This window comes from Quercus lobata, chromosome 4, assembly GCF_001633185.2.
Source record: "Quercus lobata isolate SW786 chromosome 4, ValleyOak3.0 Primary Assembly, whole genome shotgun sequence".
In the NCBI taxonomy this organism is placed as follows: domain Eukaryota; kingdom Viridiplantae; phylum Streptophyta; class Magnoliopsida; order Fagales; family Fagaceae; genus Quercus; species Quercus lobata.
This window is the reverse complement of record NC_044907.1, coordinates 25,332,038-25,346,683: the sequence shown is the minus strand read 5'-3', so window position 1 is coordinate 25,346,683 and position 14,646 is coordinate 25,332,038. Positions and strand designations below refer to the sequence as shown.

At 33.1% G+C, this 14,646-nt stretch overlaps 1 protein-coding gene across 1 annotated transcript; it reads left to right on the top strand.

The window, feature by feature from the left end:
• The first annotated feature begins 216 nt into the window (after nt 1-216).
• On the top strand, nt 217-6,229 carry LOC115984902 (endoglucanase 13-like). The gene is made up of 6 exons (XM_031107891.1): nt 217-441; nt 2,155-2,568; nt 3,132-3,218; nt 4,405-4,551; nt 5,234-5,509; nt 5,900-6,229. The coding sequence occupies exons 1-6, from the start codon at nt 217-219 to the stop codon at nt 6,227-6,229; spliced, it is 1,479 nt and encodes a 492-aa protein (XP_030963751.1).
• The last annotated feature ends 8,417 nt before the right edge of the window (nt 6,230-14,646 follow it).

The window sequence follows — 14,646 nt, the reverse complement described above, 5'->3', positions numbered from 1 at the left end:
GCTCCCCAAAAAAATACATCTTACTTTAATTTATCTCAATCCACAATGCCTAAGTTGGAATCTTTCATAATTCTTTTCCAAAATGTCAGAACTTAATCCCTCAGAATAAATGATGACTCTAACTCTATAAATACCAGTTATGGTTTATTTATTATGAAAAACCTATGTTATTATCTTCTAGGCATTGTTCATTCATATTAGTTTCACTCAAGAGAAATGCATTTTCACACAAAAGCAATGCTTTCTAGCATTATCTTTGGTTTGGTTAGCCTGTGGTTCTTTTTATTGGTTCATGGTGATGGATTTACTTCAATAAATTATGGGGAAGCTCTGAACAAGTCTTTGTTATATTATGAGGCCCAACGTTCAGGGAAATTGCCACTTCAGCAAAGAGTGCAATGGCGTGCAAATTCTGCAGTTTCAGATGGTAGTGAAGCAGGAGTAAGATAAACTTCCCATCCCCCAACACACACGCACGCGAGCGCGCGCGCGCGCGCACACATATATATATATATTTCCCATTTTTCGTGGAAAACTATGATCCTATGATACTGGTTTTAAATTATTAAATATCATATTGAGATTTTAAAAAGCATATACATTTCTCAAACTCTGTATGGTTTTCGTTCCAAAGTAATTTCTCATTGTTTCTTCGTATCAATAAAATAGAGAGAAAAAAAAAGTAGAAAATATTACTTGGTACATTTTACTTCTTGCTCATGAACCTCTTCATCTCATAGAAATCATAATCAAACTGAGTTTTGAACCACCAAAGGAGTGAATCGATTCACTAATTCAACCATTGGATTAATTATTCATTTATATATATATACAAACATATATATATATATATATATATATTAAAGAATCACATAAAAAATATATAAAAAAAGAGACGATATTCAATTTTAACGTAAACATGCAAGCATACCAAATGTTGAAATTAATAGAATATTATTACTTAGAAAATTAATTTAAATATAGAATTTAATGTTTTATATATTAAAAAATGACTAAGAATAGGAATACAGTTGAATTCATTTTTTAATTACTTATTTCAAGTTAATTTAAAAGCAAAAAACTTAAAAACCCATAAATAAAAATACAAAAATAAAAGAAAATATGATTATTTGATCAAAATAACACAACATTATAAAACCATGTTTTTAAAAAAAATTTGCAACTCGATATTTTTTCTTAAAAAATGTCAATTTTTATTTATTTATTTTATGGCTTATTCAAGTTTTTTTGCAAATCCAATATTTCTTTTCATATGAAATTGTAAATTTATATGATTTATCGGTTTAACAACTCAACTGCCATCCATTTGGTATGGTTATGACTTATGAATTATGATAACTATGCCTCATTTGCTTTGAAATAAAGAATATTCATTTCATTGTGAACATATTTTGTTTTCACCAAATTGTACATACCTCTTTTTTTAAAGCTAGTTATATTAGTTATTTGGTAAATTAAACGAGACTATATTCTTTTTTTATGATTTTGTTGTTGTTGTTGTTTGTTGATGAAATGAGACTCTATTTTCCATTCATAAATCTATTTTCTTCCCTCTGAGTTTTAGTCTTAATAAAAATGCTAGTTCTTACTGTTCATATTTTATGATATGAATATACTATACTAATTCGTTATGTATGGATGATGAAATTCCATTGATATAGACTCAATTCTAATAGACTTATTGGAGGGTTCCATTGGCGTACATTCAGTAGGAATTGAGTCAACGAATTTGCCAATTATGAATTGAGCGCATACATTATAATGACAAAACATTTTTCTCAACATTTTTTCATTTTTTAAATTAAATAATTAATTTCACTATTTCTAACAAAAGTTTGTTGTACGTATATGTGATAGAATTCAAATGTGAAGGGAAAATGTAGAATAATAATTAATATCATGATAGTTTATCATCTGAGAAACAAAATCTTCATTAGGAAATGGATAATACTTAATACAGATTAATGATTATTCTTGTTCTTATCGTTTATACCCAAAATTTCAAAAAAAATACATTTTTAGAGAAAAAAATGGTGGGTACGTACATGGGTTCAACTTTTTCTTAAGTGAATATTCTATATATGTTTCAATTGAGTACATGAATGGTTCTATATATTTTTTCACACACAACAGGTTGATCTTGAGGGAGGATATTACGATGCTGGAGATAACGTGAAGTTTGGTTTCCCTCTTGCATTCACAATAACAATGCTTTCATGGAGCACAATAGAGTTCCAAAGTCAACTGAAGGACAATAATCAGCTTACATATGCACTGGAAGCAATCCAATGGGGCACAGATTACTTGATCAAAGCCCATCCAGAGCCACACGTTCTGTTCGGTCAAGTTGGCGATGGTGATTCTGATCATGCATGTTGGCAAAGACCAGAAGACATGACCACACCACGTCCAGCTTATAAGATCGATGAGGACAATCCAGGAGCTGATCTTGCTGCTGAAACTGCTGCTGCTTTTGCTGCAGCTTCTTTGGCTTTGAAGCCAACAAACGAAACATACGCATCGCTACTATTAACCCATGCAAAACAGGTTTATTTCCTCTCCTCCTCCTCCTCATCATCACTATTTATTATTGTTATCGTTATGATTAAGTGATTAAATTCCTATTTTTTTAATTGTTTAAAATTTAAGGATAATTGATAATTTAACGTGTCTTAGAAAATGTGTTTCTAGGTTAAGCATTGGATCTACATGTGAAAGAAAGTCTTAGAAAAATAACTTTCATTTAAAAAAATATATAAAATCCCATATGTTGAATCTGACTTATTTGGGATTAGCTTAAACTCACATATGAGTAAAGAGATTGTTCAATTAAATGACTAAATTTATCATTTTCTAAGAATTTAAGTTTTTGAGACAAATAGTAATTTAATATTAAAGTAGAAGACAATTCTAAGTTTGATCATAGCTCTACCTCTTATTTAAAATATTAAAAATCTCACAGGTTAGGTCCACTATTGAAATGAGAGTTTGAACTCACATGTGAAGAGGTGTGTTAGGAATTATGGTTAAATTATTAAATTCATCATTTTTTAACTACTTAAACTTTTAGAACAATCAATAATTTAACAATGACGTATATATGGTTGCAGCTCTTTGAATTTGCAAGCGATCACGGTGGCCTGTACCAAAATAGCATTACTAAAGCAGCGAAATTCTATAGTAGTAGCGGATATGAGGTATGCACGTAGTGTAAAAGAATTTACTTTGTAGAACGGTTTAGAATGCGATTAATTTGAACTTCAATATTTGATTCCCAAAAATTTAAGAGAGTTGAATTTTTGTATTGAGTAATGCTACATACAAATCAGGGATGTTAATTTCGTACCGTACCGGCCGGTACGGCCGGTATATATCGTACCGGCCAACAAACCGGTACCGGTACCCCCTTTATTTCGTACCGGAAAAAATACCGGTCGTACCGGTCGCGTACCGGCGAAATCCGGCTGTTTCGGCCGGTAAATGCATACCGGACTGAAACAAGAAAAAGAAGAAGAAGAAGAAGAAAAAAAAAAAAAAAAAACGTTCTCACTCTCTCATCTCTCCACTCACTGGCGTTCGCAGTTTGTCAAACTCATAGCGCACGATCTTTCCTCGCTCAAATTCCAGATCGATCTTCTTAGCCGGTGTTCTCCTACTCTCTTTCAAATTTACTTTCTCTTCCCTCTTTCTTGGTGGCGTCCAATGTATGCCAAATAGCCTGAATTTCAAACTCTTTAAACACCCAATAAAGTTGATAGCCTGCAAAAGTGATGTATAAAGTCAAAAGTAGCTTTCATATGTCAGTTTTTTTCATTTTTTTAATTATTTCTTAACCCCTAAAACGGTCAAAAGCCCTCTCACATCATCACATGTCAGTTGTTCTATTTTTTTATTTTTTTTCTTTAAGCCCTTAGGTAGTTCACGTGTGAAAGTATTGAGAGATAAGCTTGGTATTTTAAATTTAACTTAATTTTTAATTCATTTTTATAGATACAAATGTATAGTCTTGGGCTTTGGCTTGGGTTTGTATGGGGTTTAAGATTACAAATTAGTCTAATCTATAAATTTATATATATATATATAGCGGTAAATCCGAAACGGTATGCCGGTATTGACCGGTATCCGAAATATATCGTACCGTTGGTCAAACCGGTACAGTCTCCGGTACGGTATTGACACCCTTGATACAAATACAACATTTTTTTTACAATAATTGAGTTGACAAATTTTTATTGGTTTTTATTTATATTCACCACTAATATTACTTTATTTTAGTTACTAAAAACTAACTTGTCACGTCATTCCGTGAATTTTTTTTTTTTTTTTGGTAACTCTACTTATTCTTTTTGTATATGAACTAAACCATGCATGTCTGTCTAACAGGATGAATTGTTATGGGCTTCTATATGGCTTTTTCTCGCCACCGATGAGGAATCTTACCTAGATGCCCTTGAAGGGTCCTCTGGTGGCACGAGATCCAGGTTTTCCTGGGATGATAAGTACCTTGGTGCACAGGTCCTAGTTTCAAAGGTAATTTCCTTTCGTATTCACAAATGGGAAGGGAAACTAAAGATAAACAAAAAGCACTTGCATACTTTAGTACTATTGCATACACAAAGTGATATCAATTCAGCAAGACAGTGCAATGTTTGATTGGATAAAGGAAAATATATATATATATATATATATATATATATATATATCAGTGATATATGTTGTTCATAACCTCCATATATCTCATATATTAATTCTCATGTTACTTGAATATCAGAGTTAAGAGCATTTGTATCAATACTTGTACAATAGGAAATGTTCCACATTTTAGACAATTAATTTCAAAATTTACTAATATCAGTCCATACAAAATTGTGTAAAAATACATTGTTGCTATAGTAACCATGAGAATTTATATTGAGTATTTATTTTGCATTTATTTATTTTATTCTTTTTGTACGTATCTCAAAGATGAAGAAAGGGAGTGGATGATTGTTGTTACGTGTGAAGAAATATTAACAATTAAAAAAAAAAAATTTGATATTTTAATGAAATGTAGTGTAAAATAAATAATTTGATTTGAGGTATTTTGAAAAATGAATATATAAAATAGAAAAAATAAGTTCTTTTTGAAATTATATTAAAAAAATACAATTTTTTTACACGAGCTTATGCAAAATCTCTAATTTGGAAAATGTATTTAATTTGTGTGTTATAGCTTATTTTCGAGGGGGCCTTAGATCAAGACATATATGGCCATTTCAAGATCGATGGAGAGCAGTTCATATGCAACTGCCTTCAAAAAGGAAAGAATAATGTTATCAAGACACCTGGGGGCTTGCTATGGTTTCTATCATACAACCTTCAATATGTAACCACTGCCACATTCATTGCCACAACATATTCTGAGTATCTGACCACGTTCTCAACTACATTTGATTGTCCTGATGGCACTATACAACCCAATGACCTACTTGCATTTGCCAAATCACAGGTATAGTATTATAGTTTTGGATAAAATTCCCTCCTATTTCCTACAATTTTTATTTAGATGAATGACATGTAGTATTCAAAAATTAAATAAATGTCATGTGTCGCACATTCAATTAAAAATATGAGGGAATTGGAGAATTCAATTGGAGGGAATCCTCTCCTTTATCGTTTTCTCATGATTAATTAATGTAGAAAATGTTATTTCATGCTGGTTATTGTTCGTACACAATATTTAAAATTTACATGAAATGTCAACAATTTTTATTGATAAAGACATGAAATAAATGATGTATATCAACAATTTAAAAACTTTTTTTTTTTTTGGAGGGAATGTATAGTAGTACTACTTACTGATTTGTGGCTTTTGGTGTATTGATTGTGTCACTACTAGGTGGATTATATCTTGGGTTCAAACCCAAGAAGCACGAGCTACATGGTAGGATTTGGGTCAACTTATCCGAATCAAGTTCATCATAGAGGAGCTTCCATTGTGTCCATCAACATAAATCCTGCACCTGTGTCATGCCAAGGAGGCTATGACTTGTATTTCAACAAGGATGCACCCAACCCAAACGTGTTGGATGGTGCCGTGGTTAGTGGCCCCGATGAGAATGATAACTACTCCGACTTAAGATCTAACTACGAACAGGCTGAACCAACCACTGTTACTCCCGCACCACTAGTTGGTGTTCTGGCTAAGTTAGCCTTAAGTTTCAAATAATATTATAGGGCTGGCTTTAATTATATAATTTTTATTTTTTGATCACCGAATGCTTGATGGGAATATTAGTTGCTGCTAGTTGTTGTTCTGCTTCTGCATATTGCCAATTGGTCTGCAGCTTGCATCCTGTTTGTAATAATAAATGATGTTTGATATAATCAATTTTTATGATGCACTCCCCTTCAAATTTGAAGTTCCTCTCTCTCTCTCTCTCTCTCTCTCTCTCTCTCTCTCATAATTTTAACACAGTACTATCAATCATAGCATACACTATAAAGGGCATTGATTCTCTCACACGTTTTATTACACACCTGTTACTTATTTCACCTTCTAAAAGAGCATAAAATTTTTGTAAAAAAATTGAACATTGCATGTGAATTATATATGAACATTACGTGTATAATTTGAGTACAAAATTACGGCAAAAATGGCCCATTACCATCAATTTTGGAAATAATTTGCTCAGAAACACTGTTTCCGAACTATATAGCAATCTACCACTTTTTCGGGCCTATAGCGGCGTTTTCCTGAAAAAATTTTTTATAAGTCCCATAACAGTTTCAAGGGGCCCTATAGTGGCGTTTTTAAGCCCTATAGTGACGTTTTTGGGCCCTATAGCGGCGTTTTCCAGCAAAATTTTTTGTAAGTCCCATAACAGTTTCAAGGGGCCCTATAGTGGCGTTTTTAAGCCCTATAGTGACGTTTTTGGGCCCTATAGCGGCGTTTTCCTGCAAAATTTTTTTTATAAGTCCCCATAACAGGTTCAAGGGGCCCTATAGTGGCGTTTTTTAAGCCCTATAGTGACGTTTTCGGGCCCTATAGCGGCGTTTTCGGAAAAAGTGGTATTTCCCTAATTATTTCCGAAACAGTGCTCTGTTGCTAAATATTTCAAAAATTAATGCTAATGGGCCATTTTTGCCCAAAATTACTGCACAATAGTACACTTCATTATGGCCCACTTTTGATATGTCCAAGCAAGCAGCCCATGTGAAATAAAAAGCCTGATACCACAAGCAATCAATCAAAAGAAGACCAAGCCCATTGTGATTGGTTTGTATAAATGAATTTAAAGAGAGGAATTTGGATTTCAATCTTTAATTTAAATGACTTCAATAGGGTATAAAACCACAAAATTTTGCAATTTTAATTTATGAAGGTAATTGAGTTTTAGTATGACGTTGATTTCAAATGACTATCTTTACGATGTTATTTCATATCCATCATATCACAATAGTTTTTTTAATTTTTTATTTTTATAGTAAAATCTCCAATGTTCTTATCATCATGTGTTATTAAACTTATATCAATCAATTTATATTAGTAATTGTTCTTTAAATCCCTTAGATCTGAAATCCCCAAAATTTAAACTCAACCTTGGGGAATTTAAGAAAATGTGATTTTTTATTATTATTAAACAATAATATTTATTAGAACACATACGAAAATAGTAATATTAGTATCTTAAATCGGGTTTATAATACATTATATAACCAGAGTACAGCTACAAAAGGGCCTAACTTTTGTAGTCATAGATTGAGGTTATAAACAACGGATATTAGACATATATAACTAATGTGGATAAGCATTTTTTTTTTTTTTGAGTAAACAGTAATACTTATTAGAACACATATGAAAATAGTAATATTAGTGTTTTAAACTGGATTTATAATACATTACATAATCAGAGTACAACTACAAAAAGGGCCTAATTTTTGTAGTTGTAAACTGAGATTATAAACAGCGGACACTAGACACATACAATCAATGTATGATAAACATCCATTTTTTTTAGTAAACCATAATACTTATTAGAACACATACGAAAATAGTAATATTACTATTTTAAACCGGGTTTATAATATATTTCATAATCAAAGTATAACTACAAAAGGGCCTAACCTTTGTAATTGTTTAGAAGGAAAAATGAGAGTTTTTCCTAGTCCACCCATGGGCTTGAGAAAAATATTGCAAGTGCACATAGAGCACATGTAACACCCATGAGCCCACGAGTAACACAAGAGCAAACTGAACACTATGTGGGTTTTTATTTGTTTGTTATGCTTAACTAGTCGTTCTTAAAAGGTTTTTGATTACTCTTCTCATCTATGAAGGATTTGTAGTTACAGGGTTCTTCTTTCTCAATTTCATGTTTCAAGTCATTTGGGTTGTCATAGTTGATGGGAATGTCAACCCCTCCCTAGGGCCAGCTCAACAACTTTAGGGGATTTTGGCGAAAATTTTAAGTCAGGCATTTTTATATTTAAATATTAATTAAATAATATTTACTAAATGTTTTATTTAAAATCTATTGATCCTTTTTGAGATTTAGTTTGTTTTTCGATTTGTCACTCTATTTTTTTTTTTGAAGTTTTTTATATTTAGATAAATTTTTTCTAGTAAACATTTATTATGAGCAAATATTTATAAATAAATAAACCATAATTTATAATAAAAAATTATACTTTAACTAAAAATAAAATTTAAAGTATAGAATAATAGAACTTGGTTATTACAACTTTTTTAACGTTGTGGCCACTTTATTCTTTAGAGTTTAAACCTACAGTCCTACACAAATAAAAATTAATTTATTAATTGGTTCAAGAAATTAGTATCATTATAATACAAATGGGTTGATATGATATACATCAAATTATCAATTGGTATGACAAAAAGAGACTATGTGTGTACAGGTGTTTATTATACAATGGGTGGGTTTAAGAATGTTTTGTTAATAAAACTTAAAATCCAAAAAAAATCTTGAAGTTTTAAATGCTAAAACTCATCTTATCAATAGGTGGTTAGTGTCTTTAATGATAGTGTGTGGGCCATGTGGGATGTGGCTGTGGTGTGCTTCAGTGATATTTGCTATGTGCAGTGTGTATTACAGTAATCTGTCCTGTCAGTTGTGTAGTGCAGATTATTATTATTATTATTTTTTGAAATATTGAATATAAAGCTAATAGGCATCACAAATCAGTAGTTCAGTCCTCTTCAATCTTTATGAAAATTTTGGGGAGAGAGAGAGAGAGAGAGAGGGTACCTCCAGGGCTGGCTCACACACATCGTCCATGGTACACCACTGTAGTGAAGTTATTGTAGATTGATTTCACAGTGAAGAAAGAAAGCTTACAAAAAAAAGAGATTCAAGATGAAGAAAAGAAAGGTGAGAAGATAGATGGAGAGACATAACGATAGAGGGATTGAGAGATTTTTTTTTTCTTTTGTTTTAGAAATTTATAATCTCTTATTTCAAGATATTTATGTTGTATTATTAATGAATTTTTCTGGTATTAATTTTGATTTTAGCATATTTCAAGAATAATTTAATGAATCTACCTTCTATAATTTAATTTTGTTAGCCGAATTTGACTATTTTATTCCCTTTTTAATCTTCTGTATTTTAGGATATAATTGTGCATTTTTAATGCATTCTACTGACCAATAAAAGGACTTAAAATTTTGTTTTCCTTAATTAAAAGATATCATATAGTATATAATAAAAGTTGGGTTTAAAAGCCATAGTTGCGCTAAGTGACTTTACCAAATTGCTGAATTTTTTTTTAAAATTTTTTAGATTTTTCAATAAATTCATTCACTTAAGTTTTTAGATAAATTTTTTTTTTTTTTTTGATCTTTATCAACTTCTTTGGATAAAGTAACTGTAAGGACACAATTTGTAACAAACCGTAACAGTGTTGGATTCGCACGTAAAAAGGCCCAAATAATATCATTTGTAGAGCGTGGGTTTGAAAGGCTAGGCCTTAGTCACCAGACGGTGGGTTTTTCGTGGTGTTCATACATGGTTTAAATCGTATTCGCCCTGGGAGTCGCTCTCCCGGAGGCAGGCTGGGAGGCTCTAGTTTTTGGCCATTTTTCCCAGCCCCTTTCTCTGGATTGCCTATTTTTCCTTTTATATTAGCGTGTGTTCTTTATCCTTTGTCCACGTGTAGGATCGGCATTCTAAGATTGATACTTGTCCCATCAGCCCATACCCAGAGTGGTTGGGGGTGGTTGTAAAGGCTGGAGAGTATGGGTCTGTCAGGTGCAGAGTATTGAATGGCAGTAAGGGCAGCTTTCCCTGGTTGTTATACTTTCCAGCGCACCCTTTTCTATGGACAAAGATATTTTTAGATTTTTTCCTAAATTGTTTTTTTTTTATACCATTTTTGCCCTTCCTTCCTGTGAGATCTCGGACATGCCGAGGACTGAATCGTCCTCGGCTGTGTCCCAAGGCCATTTTGTACTTGTATTACCCATCCTGGACTATTGCCCTTCTCGGCTCGGGCCTTTGGTCTTGAAGAATAAATGGGCCAGGGCCACAAACTATTGGGCCCCATAATAGCCCCTTAAAATCCTGCTGCCCGACCTTATGGTTGGAGAGGAGGATTTTGATAATGTCAAGCCTTTTATTATGGCTCGTTTAACTCTGTCTTTCATTAATACTGGCGTCTTTTCATCTACCCAGGAAACATACCGGACTACGAGACATTACTATGAATTTATTCACAATTCGTCCCCGTCGTTTGATTATCCGAAACGCGCCTTTAATGACTTCCATTTACGAGACTATTTAATTTCAACGGTATGTTGACGATGTGGGGAAGTGGGACGGGTACATTCTCGTTTACAGATCTGCTTGGAAATCTGGACAGATTAAATACCCTCCGTTTTACCCTTCATATAAGAAGAAAGGCAGGAGGCTATTTCTCTTATACAGAGACCCTTTTCACCCTTCTGAAATCTGATACCCTTATCCTCCTTCAGAGTTTACTTTACTCGCTAGTTACACCTTAAATCGTGATACGTTCGAGATAGGAATAAGTAATGAAGGAAACTATACTTCTCCCAAAAACACCATATTCTTATGAAACTCAAAATGGCTCGGTCAGGGCAGGGATGGTGGAGGCTCAAGATCCTTTTTACCTTCCTTTCAGCCAAAATCCGAAGCAGGGGCTCGTCACGTCAAATTTTCGGCGCGACTGAGCTCGGGTCACCCATTATCAGTACCAGCCGCTCTCTTATGAGCATAACTAACATGGCACCAACGTGTTAAGAGTCAGGACTGATGCAGGGACAAAGTGTCCCTGCTTCTTCCTCTCTTCCTTCACCGGTGCCTCCTTTTACCTCTCTTTCTTCTTCTTTCCACCGCCAGATCCATCCTGGCACTTTTTCTTCTTCCTCTTCTTCTCCTCCTTCTTTCTCTTCTTCTCCTCCTTCTTTCTCTTCATCTCCTCCATCTTCTTTTGAAAAAGGTCCTCCTCTCAATATGGGCTCTACTAGGGTAGAGTTTGGAAGGACTTCGGAGACGAGTTTAAAAAGACATCGGACTGTTTATTTGTTATACTGTTGTTGTTTTCCTTTTATTATTTTTGTAATCCACCTTCTGTATAGGCTTGTTTAAGCCCTTATTTGTACGTTGTAATACCTCTTTATATTAATAAAAGTTGTTATTGCTTTATTTCACATATTCTATCTCTTTATTTCCGAAATGATGATGCCGTGAATAGACATACAATCTTGTAAATTCTTTTTATTTCTACACTTTGACCGACGTCTAGGACCGAAATCCTAGTTAATAAAAAGATCTTGCTCTGTGTTTATAGAAGCTATCCGACTTAATAATACTGAATCGAACAAGTGATACTTAGGGTTGAAACCCATATTAGGAAGAAAAAGAAAGGACATTATGATGAGTTTATTGAATCGGCCTGGCACAATACCGCCGACCTTATAGCACAATGCTTAGGGCTGAAATCCCTTATTAAGGAAAAAGGCGCTTTTATGAACTTACGAGTGCTGTTCGGTACAATAATACATACTTGAACTAATGACACTTAGGGTCAAAAACTTTTGCTAAGGAAAAGATAATATCATGAATTTAACAAAGTTGCTTGGCACAACACAGCCGACCTGTGAAAACAACACTTACCCCAAAATAGCCGAGATGACAACTGAATGCTAGGTGCGGTGCAGGAGGTAATCATCCGAAGACATATAATCCGGAAATGAACAGCCCCTCCAGGTTGCTGAGTAATAGGGTGTTTTACCATCTTCCTAACAACTTTAATAGCTTTAACCTTTTATGGTATTTAAGCCGAGGATTGAGCAACTTAGAATCTTTACTCAGTAGATATTGATAAGTAGTTGGGGGAAATAACCCCTCGGCTATGGCATGAGACCTTGATTTTGAGGGAAATAGCTCCTCGGCTGAGCCCCTAGAACCATATGCGCGGCTGACACTACAAAGCGTAGCCCCTAGTAAAGAAACATAGCTCCTAGTGGAACTTTACGCTAAAACACAACAACCGGCCGCTAGAAATGACAAGGGAACCGTCTCGACCTACCGCCTATGTCAACACACAAGGCTTCCCACAGATGGCGCCAATTGTAAGGACACGATTTGTAACAAATCGTAACAGTGTTGGGTTCGCATGTAAAAAGGCCCAAACAATATCATTTGTAGAGCGTGGGTTTGAAAGGCTAGGCCTTAGTCACCAGACGGTGGGTTTTTCGTGGTGTTCATACATGGTTTAAATCGTATTCGCCCTGGGAGTCGCTCTTCCGGAGGCGAGCTGGGAGGCTCTAGTTTTTGGCCATTTTTCCCAGCCTCTTTCTCTGGATTGCTTATTTTTCCTTTTATACTAGCGTGTGTTCCTTATCCTTCGTCCACGTGTAGGATCGGCATTCTAAGATTGATACTTGTCCCATCAGCCCATACCCAGAGTGGTTGGGGGTGGTTGTAAAGGCTGGAGAGTATGGTTCTGTCAGGTGCAGAGTATTGAATGGCAGTAAAGGCAGCTTTCCCTGGTCATTATACTTTCCAGCGCACCCTTTTCTATGGACACAGATATTTTTAGATTTTTTCCCAAATTGTTTTTTTTATACCATTTTTGTCCTTCCTTCCTTTGAGATCTCGGACATGCCGAGGATTGAATCGTCCTCGGCTGTGTCCCAAGGCCATTTTGTACTTGTATTACCCATCCTGGACTATTGCCCTTCTCGGCTCGGGCCTTTGGTCCTGAAGAATAAATGGGCCAGGGCCACAAACTATTGGGCCCCACAGTAACAATAAATGTTCTAATGAACGTTTTTTTTTTTATTTTTATTTTTTATTATAAATTTTATAAAGTAACAATTTTACTAGCTTATGTTAGTATTTTTTTTTTTTTTTTTTGGGATAAACATTTATCCTACATCATTTATTTCCTAATAATAAGGTAACAAATTTAAAAATATTATTTTTCTTCTCAAAATTTTTTTTCTTTTGGAATAAATAACAAAAAATTGCTAATATTTATTAACTTTAACGTAAACTAAAAAAAAAAAAATAATAATAACAATCTAATAACATTAACTATTTTTTTGGGATAAAGTTAAAAAAAAAAAAAAGAACTAATATGTAATTAACATAAACTTCTTAATTATGTAAACTCCTCTTTTCTTTCTATTCATATCAAGTTATCAACTTCTTCACAACTTAAAATTATCGAATATAAAAGTGGGGGTATATATACGGTTTGGTATATTTTTCCCTTTTCCTACCGTATGGTTTTTTGATGTACTCTTTCCTTCTCATATTTTACCTTACCTGTGAAACTTGCATGAATGTATTTGCCTTCTTCTTTTTGCTTTTTCATAAAATTCCCTTCTTTTTTTATTTTTTCATAAAATTGAATAAGTTTTGTGTGTGGGTTGCCTTTTGTTTAAGTTATTTTTGTTAACTTTGATCTAATTTATATGCTTATTATGGTCTTCAAAATCAATTGTATATCTTCCATGAAAACTAACAGATCAATTTGAACAAAAATCTTATTCACTTTTTGAAAGATTTGTTTTCCAATATGTGTAGATCCCACAGTTAGAAATGAGACCAAGATTTGAGCATCCAAAATCATGATAATGAACATCACTCCACAAAGAATGGAGACAAAAATTGATTAAAAATATAAAAAAGGTGATGTAAAAACAATGGATATTTAAGGTGATGTGAAATCTCCATGACTTCGCTGCCTCCCCTTGCTATCAAAGTTAATTCAATTTTCATGTGAGTATCCTTACTTTAACTCTAATTCCAAATTTTTTTAAAGCTTGGAAATTAATATTGTTTGCAATTATTGAATTCAGAGTTTCTTTGTGTTTATATATTAATGTGTGTTATTGTGAATTTTGCTTTAATTTTTTTTTAATTTTATAAATTTGGGTAGTTTTAATTTGTAAATTCGGGATGATTGCTTGGGGTTAAAGTAAAAATATTAGGTCAATTATAATCATAATTCGTGCAATAGTAAGGTGTTAGATGTTGATATTAATTTTATGCTTATTTGCATTAATTAACATAAACATCTTAGCATGTTTAGTGTTGATATTAATTTAACACTTTGAGATGAAAGTGCTTCATTATAATTAAATATAAATGT

Coding starts and splice junctions, on each gene's coding strand:
- LOC115984902 (XM_031107891.1), top strand. CDS start 217: ATGCATTTTCACACAAAAGCAATGCTTTCTAGCATTATCTTTGGTTTG. Junction 442..2,154: donor CAGATGGTAGTGAAGCAGGA/GTAAGATAAACT, acceptor CACACACAACAG/GTTGATCTTGAGGGAGGATA. Junction 3,219..4,404: donor ATAGTAGTAGCGGATATGAG/GTATGCACGTAG, acceptor TCTGTCTAACAG/GATGAATTGTTATGGGCTTC.